General features: G+C 48.6%; 9 protein-coding genes across 9 annotated transcripts; 5 read left to right on the top strand and 4 right to left on the bottom strand.

The window, feature by feature from the left end:
- The first annotated feature begins 35 nt into the window (after positions 1 to 35).
- Positions 36 to 2,139, top strand: F5J12DRAFT_862137 (kinase-like domain-containing protein). Its single transcript, XM_051746919.1, has 8 exons — positions 36 to 452; positions 511 to 681; positions 752 to 826; positions 877 to 1,074; positions 1,130 to 1,348; positions 1,399 to 1,491; positions 1,512 to 2,028; positions 2,090 to 2,139. Exons 1-7 carry the CDS (start codon positions 249 to 251, stop codon positions 1,887 to 1,889), a joined length of 1,338 nt encoding a protein of 445 aa, XP_051595304.1. The 5' UTR covers positions 36 to 248; the 3' UTR covers positions 1,890 to 2,028; positions 2,090 to 2,139.
- A 609-nt stretch (positions 2,140 to 2,748) lies between these two features.
- Positions 2,749 to 5,425, top strand: F5J12DRAFT_862128 (uncharacterized protein). Its single transcript, XM_051746918.1, has 6 exons — positions 2,749 to 3,148; positions 3,205 to 3,334; positions 3,404 to 3,521; positions 3,579 to 4,258; positions 4,313 to 5,350; positions 5,407 to 5,425. The coding sequence occupies exons 2-5, from the start codon at positions 3,232 to 3,234 to the stop codon at positions 5,089 to 5,091; spliced, it is 1,680 nt and encodes a 559-aa protein (XP_051595303.1). The 5' UTR covers positions 2,749 to 3,148; positions 3,205 to 3,231; the 3' UTR covers positions 5,092 to 5,350; positions 5,407 to 5,425.
- On the top strand, positions 5,141 to 5,616 carry F5J12DRAFT_681386 (uncharacterized protein; the record flags this gene model as incomplete). The annotated part of the gene is made up of 2 exons (XM_051740254.1): positions 5,141 to 5,350; positions 5,407 to 5,616. Coding segments are annotated over 2 exons (420 nt in total), but the record flags the coding sequence as incomplete, so codon positions are not given.
- Positions 5,617 to 6,105: 489 nt separating this feature from the next.
- Positions 6,106 to 7,947, bottom strand: F5J12DRAFT_897633 (uncharacterized protein; the record flags this gene model as incomplete). The annotated part of the gene is made up of 8 exons (XM_051748041.1): positions 6,106 to 6,628; positions 6,682 to 6,702; positions 6,763 to 6,798; positions 6,852 to 7,138; positions 7,205 to 7,247; positions 7,307 to 7,449; positions 7,507 to 7,783; positions 7,847 to 7,947. The coding sequence occupies 8 exons, from the start codon at positions 7,945 to 7,947 to the stop codon at positions 6,106 to 6,108; spliced, it is 1,431 nt and encodes a 476-aa protein (XP_051595301.1).
- Positions 7,948 to 8,955: 1,008 nt separating this feature from the next.
- On the bottom strand, positions 8,956 to 10,046 carry F5J12DRAFT_897632 (uncharacterized protein; the record flags this gene model as incomplete). Its single annotated transcript, XM_051748040.1, has 4 exons — positions 8,956 to 9,198; positions 9,313 to 9,355; positions 9,407 to 9,886; positions 9,946 to 10,046. 4 exons carry the CDS (start codon positions 10,044 to 10,046, stop codon positions 8,956 to 8,958), a joined length of 867 nt encoding a protein of 288 aa, XP_051595300.1.
- Positions 10,047 to 10,112: 66 nt separating this feature from the next.
- On the bottom strand, positions 10,113 to 11,326 carry F5J12DRAFT_862101 (uncharacterized protein). The gene is made up of 4 exons (XM_051746917.1): positions 10,759 to 11,326; positions 10,621 to 10,706; positions 10,402 to 10,561; positions 10,113 to 10,343 (listed from the first exon to the last, which is right to left on the bottom strand). The coding sequence occupies exons 1-3, from the start codon at positions 10,982 to 10,984 to the stop codon at positions 10,529 to 10,531; spliced, it is 345 nt and encodes a 114-aa protein (XP_051595299.1). The 5' UTR covers positions 10,985 to 11,326; the 3' UTR covers positions 10,113 to 10,343; positions 10,402 to 10,528.
- On the top strand, positions 11,324 to 14,001 carry F5J12DRAFT_471122 (DNA polymerase subunit Cdc27). Its single transcript, XM_051739590.1, has 10 exons — positions 11,324 to 11,464; positions 11,520 to 11,575; positions 11,629 to 11,843; positions 11,898 to 11,965; positions 12,022 to 12,129; positions 12,181 to 12,624; positions 12,674 to 12,911; positions 12,962 to 13,225; positions 13,289 to 13,764; positions 13,841 to 14,001. The coding sequence occupies exons 1-9, from the start codon at positions 11,405 to 11,407 to the stop codon at positions 13,537 to 13,539; spliced, it is 1,704 nt and encodes a 567-aa protein (XP_051595298.1). The 5' UTR covers positions 11,324 to 11,404; the 3' UTR covers positions 13,540 to 13,764; positions 13,841 to 14,001.
- Positions 14,002 to 14,328: 327 nt separating this feature from the next.
- F5J12DRAFT_727526 (uncharacterized protein) lies at positions 14,329 to 15,086 on the top strand (the record flags this gene model as incomplete). The annotated part of the gene is made up of 3 exons (XM_051741812.1): positions 14,329 to 14,514; positions 14,566 to 14,730; positions 14,793 to 15,086. Coding segments are annotated over 3 exons (645 nt in total), but the record flags the coding sequence as incomplete, so codon positions are not given.
- An 847-nt stretch (positions 15,087 to 15,933) lies between these two features.
- On the bottom strand, positions 15,934 to 17,087 carry F5J12DRAFT_786442 (uncharacterized protein; the record flags this gene model as incomplete). Its single annotated transcript, XM_051743451.1, has 6 exons — positions 15,934 to 16,071; positions 16,103 to 16,294; positions 16,319 to 16,420; positions 16,474 to 16,877; positions 16,927 to 17,001; positions 17,057 to 17,087. 6 exons carry the CDS (start codon positions 17,085 to 17,087, stop codon positions 15,934 to 15,936), a joined length of 942 nt encoding a protein of 313 aa, XP_051595296.1.
- Between the last annotated feature and the right edge of the window lie 496 nt (positions 17,088 to 17,583).

Raw genomic sequence — 17,583 nt, 5'->3', positions numbered from 1 at the left:
GACGGCATGCTTTATGCTCCTGTCAGTGCCGCAAACAACAACAAAGACACGACGCACCCTTCCAGGTGTTTCAGGCCTTGGGGCTGTAAAAGCCGGAAGATCGATGTCTGTGAATGCTCCTTAGCGTTTAGGCTTGTGTGTACCTCCACAATCGTCCAAGGCCTTCCACAGCGCAGTGGTCATCTTTCAGTTTTTACGCACCGTTGGACTACCCGCAGGCATCAGGCTAACAGCGGCACCATAGTACCATGGATTCACCACTTCAAGATCTTTCACGACATGCCACCCGCTACAGCGTAAACTTAGATGGGCAAGTTGTACGCGACACAAACTACCACCCTCTATGTGGCGGTTCCGCGGATGTATACCGAGGAACTATACAGTCTACTGGTGCAGAAGTCGCTATCAAGATCATTCGCACTGATCTCGCAAGTGATATTGCTGCTATTAAGGTTAGTTAGGCTCGCGATGGTCTACCAGTGGTAAGTTTTCCAGGCTGATTGCGTTCAGCACACCCTCCGGGAGGTGCATCTCTGGTCTAAACTTCAGCATGAAAATATTCTCCCATTGTTTGGCATCACTACCGATTTCGATTACACCGTTTCTATAGTGTCACCGTGGATGAAGACCGGAAATGCTTTTACCTATGTACAAGATAGAAGTGTTGATCCGCGGCCATTGGTAAGTGGGATATTCAAAATTTGTTCGGAGCCCTATAAGTAGTTCGAACGTTGCACCTTCCGCGACACAGCTTGTGGGAGTCGCAAGAGGCCTACTCTACCTTCACACTCATGATCCTCCGATTTTCCATGGGGACCTCAAAGGGGTGGGTCTACTCGTTCCAGTTCACGTGTTCGGCTCAATGCCTCCTTTTAGTTCAATGTCCTGATCTCTACCGAGGGCCGGCCACTGATATCTGATTTTGGTCTCTCTACCCTCGCCGCGTCTTCATTTAGCATGTCGATGAGTAGACCCACCGGTGGTTCCATACGGTGGATGGCCCCTGAAACTATCGAGTCCTTTTCCAAGGCAAGCGCCGAAGGAGACGTTTGGGCATTTGGAATGACTGCTCTGGTATGTCTGTGATTCGTGTTTTTCCTCTCGCAGAAGATGTAACAATGTTCCGTAGGAGTTATTTACGCGGGAATTGCCTTTCGGTGCCATTTTGGCCCTCCCTGCTGTCATGCTTCGAATCATGGAAGGACCGCCTGATCGCCCGAATTTGAGGTCTACTTGTTTTCGTATGACCGGGGATTGGTGGCAGTTATGCCTCTCGTGTTGGCAACGCGATCTTTCGACACGCCCGCAAATGTCTGAAATCCTGTCCAGAATTCAGACTTGGCAAGAGGTACTTGATGACGACTCTAAAAATCGGTGATTTACATTCCACATTCACAGAGAACACTTTCATCTTCCGCTGAGGACCTTGAAAGCGATACTTTGGATTCCCATCCTGCAGTATCCGATAGTTCAACGGTGCCGGGTACAAAGGTATCGGATACTCGTGTCAGGGCAAAGCGTCCTCGACCATTCCAAAAGAGTCTTCGAGGGTTGACCTCTCGGAGACCATGGTGTCTGCTGATTCCTCTGCTTCCCATCCACATAAGGATGGAGACACATCGGGAAGCTTCAGTTCCTTCCTTGCGTCCATAACTGATGACCCGTCGGCCTCTGTCGAGTCGTTCAATACCATGTACAATCGAAGTGATTTCCCGGAGTGGAGCGAAGTGGTCACCAACCAGACAGCCACCTTGGATTCTCGTGGAGTGCTGCTACATAGTTCGATTTGGATAGACTCTGTGGCCTCGGAGAACAAAAGTCTCGCAAATGCATTGCCAACGAAAGACGCTGACTTGGCCAGGTTCGCTACCCTAGGTTGGATCAAGTAACAAATACTTCGATCGGCCATGGTCACTTGCAATCCGGGTCATTGAAGAGTGGGGGATGATTACGTTGCAAGTGAAACCATTAACTAGCTGTTCACTAGGGCACCAGGAACAGCTTCGAGTTGACGGCCTCAGGATCTAACTGTAAGTAGGATACAATTGTCACAATTTCAGTAGTCAAGAGAGCTCGCTTGTTAACTTACCCTCACCTGTACCATCGCGTGGAACAGTGTCATCATTCTTTTAATGAGGTTAGCCCAAAGGCATTTCTCTCGACGCTTCTTCAAGTGCATAAGCTGGGCCCCTCTCGCCCTTCTCGATGGACAGCGCGGCAATATTCGTTTCTTTGATGGCAATTCCCCTCCAGAGTGCCCATGGCGCAAGTATAGCTGTAATAATGCTAAATGGGACTGTAGGCCAAGGTCTCGCAGAAATTGAGTATCCATGCACAGATGTACCGTGCCAAATATCCTAGAGAGGTACAGAGGTCAAGCAACAGTCTACTTGCCTCGTCTATATTGCCACTATTGGACTTGCACAGGGCGTAAATGGGATCCGCGTCCGTTGCTACATGCGTTCGGGACTTACAACGGGTGGTCAGCAGAGGCAGTACTGACGCTAGTTGCGTTCCACGACTGCCTCATGAATGCTTCACCCTATAACGATGCAGACAAAGGTTGAAGTACTTTAAGTAGGAAACTGGGAGCGTAGTGTTCTGTCTTTCCGGCTACGGTCACTGTGAAATGAGTGAAGCAAAGATGAGAAGACTTGCCAGTCAACGTCACTATGACCTGAAATGCAGTAAGAGGACGCACTACTCCAGTTCATGCTGAAAGAGGCCTTCCATCGAGACGTAAAGCCGGCCCTATCAAACGCGACTTAATACTTGGGCATTCCAAGCTTGCTCACGTGACGTCAACGCGGCTGGGGTCACGACTTCATCTTTGAGTGCGTGCGACGTTCTAGCAGTCAGCCTCCTCTGGTTTTCTGTCCAGGAGCTTTTGTTTGCGAGAATTGTCAATCAGGCATGTCACAATCTCACGCGATCGCTCAAAACGAAAAGGTCTTTCCAGTTCTTGCACAGAGGCTCGCCACGCAGAATCCAAACGATTACGTCGTGACGGTGCAAAAGTTGAAGGCATGGTTAAGTTCTGACAGGGCTTATTATCCAATCGCTCGTGGAAAGGTGGAAGTGCGATACCAGGTACTTATATATAGATCTCGCTGACCGCAGTGTCGAACAGATCATCGAGCTTCTGGAGGTGAGAATGCAAGAAATATGGGTTGGTCCATGACTGAGTCCCGCCATAAAATAAAGATTGCTGTCACAGGCTACACCGACGTGATGCGTTACCAGCAGGGGGGTGTCCACACGGCCCATGCACTTCGAGAGCTCGTCGGAACCGTCGTACCTCACATCCACAGGTTCGAGGAAGCTTCTCTTCGGGGTAAATTCGTCGAATATCCTCTGGTATTCCCACTGACTTCCTTTTTCGCCTGTCTTTGCGCATTCGCAGCAAGAGTGTTGCGTGTCGTTGAAATAACAGAGAATCTTCTTAGGAACGTGTACCTTAACGAGGTGGTGGGAAGCACTGTACAAGGCATTCCTTTCAGAGAACGGCCCGTAAAGATAAAGTAGGTCCCTCCATTATAAGTCAAGTTTCCTTTCACGAATGTTGATCCGCCGAGAAGTCTACCTTCGGCAGACAATAATATTTTAGCAGGGAACGATGTGGGACTTGGTTCGCCTGCCCTGCAAATACCGACAATTTCTGCAATCGGTAGTCCTGAAATTGATGTGAAACCTGTGGTAACTTCGTCCCACACTGACTCTCAGGTCAAATCTGAACCTGAGGATCCGCCGCTACCGTGGGGTCCCGTGGGGTTCACCTCCATTTACACAGTTGGTGGAAAAAGAATGACGGAGACCGTGCTAGCACCAAATTCCAAACAATCGCTACCTATGGACGTCAATCAGGACAACAGTGTTGGACCTTCGAGTGCGGTTCCACCGCCGGCGCCCACTAAGCCCCAGCCAAAGCGAGTACGGAAACCGGAGATGTCAAAATTATTAGCCCGTGATCTGGACTGGTGCAAGTTGGCAATGGCGGGCGCAGCGCAGGTACAACTGCCGCAAACCCCAGCGAGCTCCGTCGAACCTGCTCCGACACCGATGGATATCGATGTTGCTCCGTTTGCACCTCGTGAACAAGATGTCCAAGCTATTTCTGTCAAGCAAGAGGTTCTTCCCGGAATGGACCGGGAGGAAGGAGTTTCTTCGTCCCCTCGGCATGACGGCGTGACTACTACTGAAACTGTTATGGGAGACAGTTCATTACCCCAACCACCGCCACAACTAGAACCAGCAACAGCACCGGCATCGACACCAGCAGCACCAGCATCAATACTACCAGCGCCAGTACCATCACCGGCATCGACACCAGCAGCACCGGCATCAACACTACCAGCGCCAGTACCATCACCGGCATCGACACCAGCAGTGCCAGCATCAACACTACCAGCGCCAGCACCACCGGCACTGGCACCAGCACCAGCATCTGGATCTTTCCACACTCCCTCGGATGATAACGGTGTATCGACGAGAGCTACTGCAGAGCGCAGCCCGTCGCTACCCCCACCACCACCTGTTCATTCCCTTCAGGACATACCATCGGCTGAAATTCGCAATAGAAGTTTACCTCCCTCAGCTGCTACAGATGGCGAATCGCCCCAAACATCACCTGCAATACTTCCACCTCCACCCAACACCGTCCATGACATATCACACATGCCATCTAAGGATACCACTGTACCTCCTACCGCTGCGAACAGTGGTTCGTCATTGCCTCCACCTACTACCGGTTCTCAACCCCTTTCGGGCCAATCACCTGCGAAAATTGAAAACAGTGCCTCTTCCCCAGGCAGCGGGAACGATTTGTTACCACCACTCTTCGAACCACTACAGCATGCCGTAGACGATGTGCACCCCTCTACGCTACCGTCTCAAGCCGAGCAGTCCGTGCGACCTGAAGAGTCCCCATTAGATGGGGACCTTGCTCAAGAAGCATTTCATCATGAGAGGGTTATAATGCACTTTAGCAAGGGTGATACTCTTCCGCGTGCCCACCACGTCAATCTCACTGTTAGTGAGGACATGCATTCTAATGTTTCGCGATGGGTTAAACGCAGGGTGTCACCAACGTAAGTAATCCAGATTGTATTTACAATGACACGCTCCGACGAGTGTTCGAAGGGACGTACCGAGTAGTTTTTGCATCTCTGTGGCGTGCTACCGACTGTGTGACTTGGGCACGGCAGCTGAATCGTCACCTAATGACGAGAATCTGTCTATGACAGAGGCTACAGCTCATGCCCCGTGTTCTTGGCCAACCTCGACACACTTGTTGCTAAGCCTGAAGTACGGCGAGAAAAACTGGAGTCTGCCTCTCTCTCCACCACTCAAGGTACACACACTTGTTAATTCTTATCTACCTGATGCTGTCTTACTTCATTGTCCAAGGTTACCCCCGATCAATTTATGGATATATCCTCTTTCGTGCAAGCCGGGGAAAATACCTTGCAGATAATACAATATGGCGATCTATCGAATCACGTATTGGTGATACATGCCCACCACCCTACAGGAGCTCAGCTTGCCGAACTGGGAAAAATGCAGGCTGCAGATCAGAAGTGGAAGTCCTTCCTTGACAGCATTTGTGGGCCTATCGAGTTAGGGCCTTCGAGGGAGAATGCTCAGGAGTCGCCTGTGCGATAGGAAGATCATTTCCAACTTAATTCAATTTTCTATGTGTTTTACGTGGACATGACCCCGTATGTATGCGCCATAGGCGTGATCCTACTTTGTCTTCTTTTGTACTTGATGGTTTGTAGGCTGTTTTGCAATGAGGGTATGTCGCTGATTGTCACCGTAATGTTACTCACCATACTCAAGGACGCATATGAATGAACTTCCCGTAGTACGCAACCAAATTGACCCCAACACTCCTACTATGCGTGTATAATGCCTCGTAGGTGGTAACTGCTCTGATGTGTACAAAGTACATCGCTTAAATACGATATGTACGCATAAATTGACCACACTGCCCTAACGGGTGAGTCCGACTCTACATGTGTACATAAGCGACATAAATAACCAAAACGTGTAATGCCCTCGATCTCTTAAGCCGTCGCTGGCCAAGAGACGGGTTCATTATTAGGGTCACGTTCTACCTCCCCCCACCACTTGGTTATAATTTGGCGGGAGGTCGGTTACAGCTGGTGACGGGCTCCTTATGGCTTCTGCGTTCTGGGTATGTAAAGCCACAACACTCTTCAGAGGGCGATTGGAAGATGAACTCCCATCGCCTGGGGTATCTGGCAACGGTCTTGCCTGTCCACCTGCTAAAGTTTGACTCGCCGGCTCGCTTCCAGACTGGGAAGCACCCGAACCAGGAAGATAAGTCGTTCCCACTGAGAAGCCGGGGGAACGCTGATAGACGCGTGCAGAAGGTGATAAGGACAGTCCGTCTTGCACGGGGCTCGCACCACTTCTGGTATCTATAGACGTTGAAAAGGCTACTGGTGCTTCCGGCGGTCGCTGGGTAGTTTGAATACTGTAAAGTTGATTTTGGGCCGCTTCCGAGGCCTTCCACCTTCGATAGAAGAAGAAAGCAAGTACGAAACCCAATGCAGCTGCAGCAGAAGCGACAACAATGCCAGCGATGACGCCCGAACTAAGTTGTCTGTCAAGGAACGATAAATGAGTTGGCCGGCAGTGAAAGAGTAGTTTACACACTTTGATGTGGTGCTACTACCACTGCAGAGAAAATGAGAAGTCAGATGATAAATGGAAGAGAAAATTGCTGCGATTTCCCACCTCAGAGATGAAGATGAAGACGTAGTGGTATCACTACTAGGAGAGGTTAGTACGTGAGACCGAATCAAGGAGTAAAAGCAGTGACTTACCCAGACAAAGTCGATACTAGGGCATAATCGATACACAATTGCTGATTCGCTGCTGCTGGGACATTCGTGAGCGTCAGATTGTGCTGTCCCGAACCAAGGTTGTCGGCGTGGAAAAGAGTGACTCCGTAGAAAGGAAGGAAAGCTGTCCCGTTGTATTTGGATACATTACCACCGTCCAGCTGAACGGTGTAAGGTCCGGTCGAAGTCGAGGTCGCGCCAAACAGTGTGACCATTTCACCTAACATGCCCTGGTAGTATCGCAAAAATCCGCTACGTCCATAGCAAGACTAACGTACCCTAATATGAAAAAGTAAATCGCATTGAAGCCAGCAGAACGTGATGGGGCTACCCACCGTGAAAATAAACGAGACGCTGGCCAGATACGCTTCCGTGTAACTGTTGTATCGGAGTCAGTTGGAAATGCTCGCATACGTCGTATCATATCATATACTTACTGGCCCGTTCCATTGCTATAGAAAATGGCGTCAGGTGGGGAAGCCCAGACCGACTCTTGGTATTGGAAACGTGGGTCCGTGTCTTCGACCGTTTCCGTGATCAGTTCCTGGCCACTGCTCCCGACTTCAGATTGCCACACGATCTGAATATTCGCTTCATGCTCAACTTGTCACTGAACGAAAAGAACGAAGCCGCCTACTATATCGATATCAACATAGGTATTGCCCGTTCCGGTATTTGTCAAAGTCAAGTTGTGCATCCCCTGCGTGAGACCGGTCTGGTTGAAGAGGACTTGCATGAATTCTTGAGTGGGGTAGTACCCAGTGTAAGGCCCGTACGTAGCACCATCGAGCTGAACGGTGAATGTATTGTGGTTGCTTCTTTTGGCGCCATATATCCATACTCCAGTTCCATTGAACGAAAACGACACTGCCCCGTTCGTTACATTGTTGGTGGTAAACGTCCCGAGATAATACCTAGCCGCCGATCAGTGATAGTGCTTCTAGAATCACAACTTGGCACGAGAATGAACGACATACTGATCAGCATAGGCATCGTCCCAACTATTACCCGGAAGCCAAGTTGAATCGTAGAGAATGAGCGGGGACTTGTCGTCAATGAGGTTAGTGACCAAGGACATCCTCGTCTCCGAGGAAGGGAGCGAACTCTACTTGAAGCGAGCTGAGTAGGCAGTTGCAAATTTCAGCTCTGGTTTCCGTTGGCAGTGGGCACCATCACAAGGAAATTAGAGATTGGTAATTTATATTGCTTCCGATGAACATTGGTTCCGTCAATTACAAGTAAATAATACTACGTGGTTATGATACCGGTGGGTATCCAATGTCCTTCAACGTTTCGACTTTTTTTCCCTGCTACGCAGAGTATCACACTCTTCCCGACCCTATTGCATGTGAATAGTATGGCTGGGAGCTCCGTAGCAGGCGAAGAAGGTGAAGGTGACCTGGTCCTGAATCTCTGCATTTTGAGTTACGGGCTGACGTGACCGCGACTCCCCATCTCCTGGCGTTTCTGGGATTGACCTTCCCTATGAAACTATCAACTCACGCACGGACTACGAGCAGAAAGTTGGTCCCTACTAAGGACTGAGTCTGTGGTTCGTCCCTCAATTGAAAAGGACCCGGGACGGGAGGGTATGCAGCTCCTGCAGGAGCCCCGTCGGGTGGCCGTTGATAAGCATTTTCATTGGGTGAAGACAGTGCACCTTGTCGAACAAGACTTGCATGACTCCTGGTTTCTAATGAAGTAGAGAACCCCGTTGGTGCCTCTGGCGGTGGTCGCTGAATTGTATGAATGTTGTACAGATGATTGTAGGTTGCCTCTGCGCTCCTCAGCTTCCGATAGAAGAAAAAGGCAAGGAGGAATGCTAATACTGCTGCAGCTGCAGCTACGGCAATGCCCACGATCCCCCACTACTAAGTTGCCTATTGAGGTAACTGTCAGAATGGTTGATAATAGACAGATGTAGTACTGACTTTGAAGAAATGGTGCTGCCAATACCACTACAATAACGATAGCAGAATCAGTTGGTGTGGTTGGCCACGAGAAGTGGTGCCGACCTTGAATCTGTAGAAGTAGAAGTACCACTTGACAAGGTCAGGATTTGAAAACGAGATAGTATGAACAACAATTACTCGGATAAATCTGAAACCAGGGCATAATCGATACACAATTGTTGCCCCGGTGATGCAGGAGCGTTCGTGATAGTGAGACTATGTTGCCCAGCATCAAGGTTGTCCGCATGGAAAAGAGTGACTCCGTAGTAGGGAAGGAAAGTCGTCCCGTTATAGTCGGACGGATTTCCCCTTGTCCATCTGAACGATGTAGGGCCCGGTGGAAGTCGAGGTTGCGCCGAACAGCGTGACCATCTCACCTAACATACCACGATCAGCGACATGAGATTTGCGCTATGACCATAACGAGATTGGCATACCCTGTAATAAAGTCAATCGTCTCGGGGCCAGGTAGGGGCAAAAATGCTACCTACTGTAAAAGTGAGCACCGCATTCGCCGCGTTCGTTCCCGTACATCTACACATCGACGTGAGTTCAAATAACTCATACACTCTATCATGAACTTACTGCCCGGTTCCATTACTGTAGAAGTTGACGTTAGAGGGGGATGTCCAAGCCGAATCCAGGAATTGGAAACGTGGGTCTGTGTTTTGAACCGTTTCCGTGATTAATTCCTGGTTACTGCTCCCGACTTCAGACTGCCAAACGATCTGAATTCCCATCTCATTCTCAACATCACTGAAAGGAGAGGAAAGAAAGAGGATACCAACCAGATCAATGTCAACGTAAGTACCGTTTGTGCCTGTGTTTGTCAAGGTCAAGTTGTGCATTCCCTGCGTGAGACCGGTCTGGTTGAAGAGGACTTGCAGGAATTCTTGAGTAGGATAGTATCCATCGTAAGGTCCGTAGGTAGCACTATCGAGTTGAACGGTATAGGTGTTGTAGTTGCTTCTTTTAGCGCCATATATCCAAACGCCAGTTCCATTAAACGAAAGCGATACTGCTCCGTTCGTTACGCTGTTGGTGGTAAACGTCCCGAGATAATACCTAGCCATTAGCGTCTCTATCAGGGATCGATGTCGGGAGTGCGAGAATGAACGATTCACTGGTCTTCATAAGCATCTCCTGCACTGTTTCCAGGCGTCCAAGTTGAATCGTAGAGAATGAGCGGAGACTTGTCGTCAATGAGGTTAGTGACCAAGGGCATCCCTTTTACCAGGGCTGAGTCCGTCAAGGCACCCAATTATTACGCTAGCGGGGACTGCTTGAACTTGTTGGTTTGAGTCCTTGTGACCGAGCGCACTTACATATGTGTACTAATTAATTTATTAATACTAGCGCGTTGCAATAATAGGTACCGCCCAGACCCCTTTTCGGTTGACTTGTACCCTGAAGCTTCGAAGGATGACGATGTGGTGCATTCCAGGGTACGAGACCGCTTTTTTGGTGAAAGATAGGAAAGTTGTTAGAACGCCGGGAGTGGGCCAGCGGAAGTAGAGGCAAACTTTATAGTTGGATGGCAAGTTTACCGCTGGAATGAAAGCAGTGCCTAAATTACACACCAATACATGTTTCAAGTTATCAACAGCCAGTTGAAGATTAGCCAGCCGGCTACTGCAGGATAACTCAACCAAGACTTCGTCAGCGTAGTAGGAGGTCAGGCCTGGTCAGGGTCGGGCTTAGTACACATCAATGACAAAGGCTATCCTCCACTTCCGATAGCTGTTGGAAAAACGTCGTCATTGAACAAAAGGTGTCATTCAAATAAGAATCCACCTCACTGGCCAACTTGCGCCTTGATATACGTAACAATTTGCTTCATCAGGTTGAATCCTTCCGGAGACGAGATGTCTAAATCCCACAGCCCCTCCAGGAAGTCAGATGGCAAAGTACGATCCATATGGGGGCGGTCGACAAACTAAGCACAACGACGCCTGTGGCCTTAACGCCACGATAAACGCGAAGGGAAGTTCCCAGAAGGCTCAACCCATACAGTTCAGGAATGGGGCATTCGGCCAGCATCTGATCGTACCGTTGGCGCGTATGGATGTCCGCTATCCAGCGCTTATCAGCTGAGTCCGCCCATTTGTCGTTTTTAATATCCGCGACGAGAACTGGTTTCTGCCCCTGGTTCAAAATCACCATAAGACAAACAAAGTCTATGGCGTCACGCTGAGAAGTTTCATCAGGGGCAGCCTGCGGGGCAAGGAAGAAGGTAAAGGAGCCTTCAACCACAGCGTAGTTGAAGAGCCTGTCATAAGGGCCATAATAACGAGATTCGAGTGGCGCATTTTTGTTACGACTGACTTCGTTGAGTAGGCCTTGCGGCCAGTTCGTGTCAGCGGAGAAGGGCGTGATCCTAGCATGCTTGTATCGGCAATGATAAATTATAAGTGCAAGTCAAAGGCGTGCCAGTTGTTTCTTCTGGGCGGAGAGTTGAAAGTCAAGGTTAGATGCAACCACGGTTGCGTGCTCGAAGTTTGTTTCTGCTTCCCTGTACCGCCAGTGTGGCAATGTGAATGGTGACCACGCCACAGACGCGTAGCTCTGTCATAAACCCATGCAATGACCACTCAGGCAGCACAAGACTACCTCACGAAGGAGGTTTTTATAAGGCGGAGCGTGGTATTACTCATTTCTGGTCGTTCGTAAAAGCTACTGAAGTCTAAGTAACACTAAGGTGACCTTCCGATCCTTAAGTCGAGAACTGGGCATCCACGTCAATGATGCAAAGAAGTAAGACGCATGCCACGACATAACCCCTCCATGAACACTGAAATACTCTGAAGTGAACTTAAGGCATTCCACGAAGCGTCGATATATACCAATACGCCTGCTATACCAACCTATCTCGTCTCCGGGGAGGTCGCATCAAAGAACGGCGGTCCCAGCAACACTCCTGATGACTATGACGTGGATATGGATATGGACCTCGACGACGAAGATGGGTCAGATGTGGTGCACATCAGTAAAGTTGTGTTGGTGGATGCTGATGTCCTGGATGGTGCGTACCCAATTCCTTCATATGCGTCAAGGCCATATCCGACTGGATGTACAGAAACGATGGCTCAGTTTTCGCGAGTCTTCTCGATACACGTATACAGTTTGTCGCCGTCGAAACTCAAGGTATGGGCGCCGAGTTTTTTTATGGCTAATTTCCGATCCGTTCACGTTTGCGGCAGGATGCAGATCTCATATGTGCGAGCAATGTTAACGTGCAGAAGGTAGACGCCTCCAGGGGTCCTGAATTCTTCTCGATCGTTGGCAAGATACGTGGAGGGCATGTAGAGGTACGTCGATCCCTGCCACGTTTCGACATATGAGTACTCATCCGTTGTCAGACAAGAGCCAGCGCAAGAAAGACATCAGCTCTTGCCCCTGCCGCTGCTTCCTCGTCAAAAGTGACTCTCGAGGAAACCAAGAAACAGCCCTCCAAACCTGCTCCGCAGACAAAGCCAGAGCAGCCGACACTCGAGGGGAAGTCATCAACGTTAGATTCGAAGGAATTGACGAGTACAAAAGAACTGATGCAGAAGACGGATATCAAAGAGAAACCAAAGGCGTCGGGAAGGCTGGACTGGAGCAAGGCAAAGTCAAAAGAGAAGGAGAAAGCGGAGGACAAGAGGAGTGGAGAAGACGACCCAAAACCCAAGCCATCTAAACCGCCCTCCACAAACAAAACGTCTTTTCTGCCAAGTAAATCAAGCATAAGCAACCAGAGCTCTAGCAAGCCTGAGGCGAACAGGGCCAAAACTGATTCCACCGGGCCAAGTCACGTTCCACAGGTAAGACTTTTTTATTGCTTCTGTAGTTATTGCTATAATATTTCCATAGCGTGGCGTAAAACGCAAATCCTATGTCCCATCTGACTCGGAAAAGGAGGAAGACCAGGTCTTGAAGCCCAGCAAACCAATCGTATCTTCCAGCTCCGCCAAAGTGAAGAATGGTGTGGTCCTGACCGACGACGACGAAGAGGATGTGCGAGCGTTTGGAAGACGTCGTGCTGGAGTGAAAAGTGGTGAAATGTCTGACACAGAGATGAGTCTCAAAGCCATGATGGACATCGATGACGGTTGGTTGTTTTTATCGACGCCGATAATTTGGAATTGATGGAAAGATTAGATCAGGTTGTTAGAGTGTCCCGAACGAAGAAGGTCCCACCAAAGGTTGATATTGAGGAAGATACGGACGCAGATATTGAAGAAGCCAGGGAAGCTATGGTCCCCCCTGTTAGCAGCGATGCTGATGACATGGACACGGATGATGAACCGATCGTAAAACCAAAGAAGAGGGCACCCAAGAGGGTTGTTCCCGTAGGTCGGAATGGACTTAAGAAAAAGAGAGTCATCAAATCCCGGACCACGACCGATGCTAAAGGATACATGCGTATGTTCCTTCTGTTTGTCTCCCTTGCACGGGAAGTACCGCCCTGCTCAATTACGTTAACAGAAACCGAGGATTACTCTTCATATGAGTCTGTAGAAGAGGGGGACGTTCAGACTGAGCCAGCGACCAAGCCCAAAGGTAAGGGCAAGAAGGGTAACAACGAGCAGGCCAAGACAGAGGAACCATCCGCAGAAAAGCAGACAGCCAAGAGCAAGCCAAAGGTTGCTTCAAAAGCTGCGCCAAAACCCAAGGGGAGTGCTCTCAAGCGTGGTAGTTTGTTAAATTTCTTTGGACCAGATAAAGAGAAGAAGTAAGAGTAGGTGTAAATTGTTGTGCGTGGAATATGGAGCCCATCATATACTGTCACTCTGCACTCTGTATCCTTGGATCCTTGGCGCAGGGATGCCGTCATTGCTGGTATGGCATACTGGATTCCAATGAACTTCAACGCTGTCTTGATGGGGGTGAGGTGGCCATGCGGTTTTGTTCCCTGCTGCCTTGAACTTGTTCGAGGCCTGCGTCCGACAAAGTCTAGTGAGGTCAGTAGAAACCCTATCCGCTTGCTGTCCCGTGTACTTATACCGACCAATCACCGTGTCTGCACTTCCACCCCAGTTGCCGTCCGGTCTACAAGGCGATCCGAATACCGCCAGCGCTTTTAATATATGCCTTGAGTTCGAGGGGAGAATTCAAGCCGATATTGACTCGGGAAAGGACATGGAGAAGCAACTGATTTACTGTCGTATACTCGGCTACCTCTTGCAACACATCCCATCTCAGAGCATGAATAGATTTGTTCAGGATATCGTAGCAACTTGGTTGTCAGCACGAACGACTGCTGCAATTAGGAGAGTTCTACTACAATCACTTCATTCGAAACTGTGTATGTCCTCAAATTCTTTTGCTCCTGACGTACTTAGCCCCTCAAGTCAAGCCCAATCGAGTGCATACACCATCCCCATCGGCTGACACGTCTCTACTTTCGTCTGACGAACTCGAACTCGCAGATGTGAAGAACGAGGTGTCGGAAGAGACCCCTCAAACCGCCAAGAAATGCGTTCGTATCAACCCTTCCAGTGTTCTAGATATGCTACAATTCTTGTAAACAGGCCCTCGCTAGGGATGACGGCCGGTGCGCCGTCACAAAGGCCCTTGATTGGGACACTATGTTGAACAGCAAGCGCCTGGCAATCCTCGTTAGAAGTGGTGAAGAGTCGGCACGGCTCACTCGGTGTGCTTACATTTTTCCGCAATCTACCAATGTGGACGTTACATCGGAATCAGACGAGGTTGGTTCCCTGCTTAAAATACGAATTCTTCCTTGCTGATCGCTGTGCCAGGCAAAGCATGCTACCCCTCTCGGGACGGCATTTGGCCGCTTTGGCCAGACCAAAGTTCTCGAGGAGCTCAATGGAGCCAGAATACATCGACTGGAGAATGTCATCACGATGGAGGCAACAGTTCACTACGCGTTTCAGATGTTGCAGCTTTTGTTTACTGCCACGGTGTGTATCTCCTTTTCCCTCTGTTTGTCCGCAGGATCTAAGAAAGTAGCTTGCAGTCATAGACCGAACCTAATAGGTACAAGCTCGAAGCAATACACGAGTGTATGCTTTATGGGTTACCAGAATTTGTGACCTTTTTGACACCGGATCTAGCGAAGTACCCTCTTCCTAGTCCAACCTACCTTGCTATCCATGCATCATGTTCCCAGGTCGCCCATCTCTCTGGTGCAGCTAAATATATCGAGAAAATATTTGATGCCATGGAAGAAACTAGTGTTCTGACGGAAGATGGTGGGTCTTCTGAGCCCTTACATGAAGCAATTCTGTCTTCTTTGCGGCATCGTATTTCGGTCTGACTATTGCACTTCTTTCATCTTCGTGCAAGAATTACTACTGTATTTGAGGCTGTTAAATTATTTACTATTAATCCGTGTCGATGAGCTTTGTGAACGTGGGCTCTGAGTCGGTCGTATTAAGTAATATTTCATTTCCTGCATTTACTAAACGACATGCCATCTGCATCGAAGGGTATATCAGTATGTCAGAGCAGTTCTCTAGGACATACGTGGTAGCTCTTCCGGTAATCGGTGGCATCGGACTCATCCCCTAGATGAGCACATGTTCGTACTCCCTTTCATCCCCAGGTTAAAAATAGAATGTCCCATCTCACCCATATGGTCATTAGTTCACCAAGTTCTTAGTAGGTTGCTCACTATTGTTTGAGTCAGAATAGTACCCAAACTGCCCCCTTCATCTCACTTGGTAAATATTCACTCAGAATCTGTGCCAGGTTGCCTGGCACATGATCATCAACCTGTTGATTGATGCTCCAGCCAATGGCATATTTTATTAGGATATGCTGGCTCTTGAACTTTGGATGGATGGTGTTGCCAAGATTTTGAAAATGGGCAGGTGCTTCAACATCATAGGTTGGGTGGGTACTCAGAGCTAAAGGGTGTGCATCATAAACTGCTAAAAAAATACACCTACTCAGGCCATCATGCAGATGGGCAGGTTGTCAGACATTGCACAGATGGGTGGGGGTTCAGACATCATGTGAATGGGCAGTATCTCATAAATGATCAACATTCACAGCAATGTATATACAACCAACTCCACAGCCAAAAACATGTAGACTATTGAAGTGGCATGCCCAACAACCCACAGCAATGCCCACCACCTAGTGTAGAAATGGTCAATTTGTCAACCCTGACCATTGACAACATCAGCATATTTCATAATATTTTTGATGCAGTAGTTTACCTGCTCCTTGATATGGCCATTGAGACAGTCTGCAATTGGCACCTCAGGCAATGGCCATAAGCCCTGGGCCATCATCAACTATTTGCAGCAATGAGAATAAGCAGCATACCTTAAAAAAATCCCAGGCTGCAGAAAACAATCCCTTGCCTTGCAATCTTTGGGAATCTGCTGCATATTCCTTGGAATGATATAGCCACCAAGGGAATGCAAAGCCAGAATTGGGATCAGCTGTGCATGGGGTCCAATGTGGGATGATGGCACTGATATTGTTGATTATGCAAAATGCACCAAGGGGAATTAGCTGCATTTGATTGTGGAAGCTAACCTCATCATCTTGGTGTCTGAGGTATGCATGGTAGCATGCTGGGAGGGGAGGAGTATAACTGGCATGCAACACCATCACCAGAATCAAGCTATTAAGCTGATTCTGAAGGAATTATGTATCAGTCCCACATCGTGAAAAATTGATGTAAAACCTACCGAATCCATTGCTAGCTTTGCAAACCAATGCATGGGCCATCCTGCAATATCAGCAGTCTGCTTCAGATGTACAGAGGCCATCTCAATCCAGCACACCAAGTAGAGGATACCCATCTCTACCACAGACTGGTGAGATGGGTGTGATTGGCTGGCAATGAATGGCTCAGGACAATTTTCAAAGGCAGAACACAGATAATGAACAACTTCCATCAAATTGAGCATATTGATGAGTTGAAGGCCCTGAGAGGCTGCACCATACTGGTCCCTTGCAGCTGTGCCCAATTCTCTTGCAATGGCATTCACAGCCCACACAAGGTGCCTATTGAGGGTGGGATCGAACAGCATGTTGCTGGGAGTGGTGTTTCCACAATAGCAAGATACCACAGCATGTAAGGTGCACAGGACTAAAATTATCAATGTCAAAGGTGTATCAGATTAAGCTCATGCCCATACCTTGATCGCAATGTGGAACAGGTGCCAATCCCCATTGTTCCATTTGAAGAGATTGCTGTGTGGATGGAAGTTCACCTACATAATTGATGGATATCACTGATCACATGAATAGAACCAAATAAATGCTCACCATTGCATATTTCTTTGAAAAGATCCCTCATCTCTGATCATTTGGGCATGCCAAAAGTCAAATGGTTTGTGCCATTGTCCTCATCTGCTGCCAAGTCAAAAGATTTGATGGGTACATTTGAAATGAGTGGGGGAGGTGTTGGTTCCCTCATATCCTGCAATTGAGCAAGCAGGTTAATCAGAGAATCAGGTCAAGGGGATTGGTCCCTCAGATTTGATGATTCACAGGTGATGGGCAGAGGAGATGGTTCCTGCACATTCTGCAAGTCTGCCAGAAAATTGACCTGCATAGTAACATCTTGTGCAGGTGTTGAAGACCTGTCCATCCTGTTTAATTCCTTGTGCATGACTGGCAGTGCCAATGGTTCCCATGCATTCAGCAATTGCTCGAGTAGATCCACATTCATACCATCTGCTGGGGGAGCAGTTGGTTCCCATTCATTCAGGAACCAATTCATCAAGTTGTTGTGTGGATCTATTAGAGCTAGTTCGGAAACCTCAGGTAAGTCACAATTAGTTCCTTCAATG

Source organism: Pisolithus orientalis, assembly GCF_024613125.1.
Source record: "Pisolithus orientalis strain OTSU chromosome Unknown F5J12scaffold_57, whole genome shotgun sequence".
Taxonomy (NCBI): Eukaryota; Fungi; Basidiomycota; class Agaricomycetes; order Boletales; family Pisolithaceae; genus Pisolithus; species Pisolithus orientalis.
Note: the sequence above shows the minus strand (reverse complement) of the source record. Positions and strands in the feature narration are given on the sequence as shown.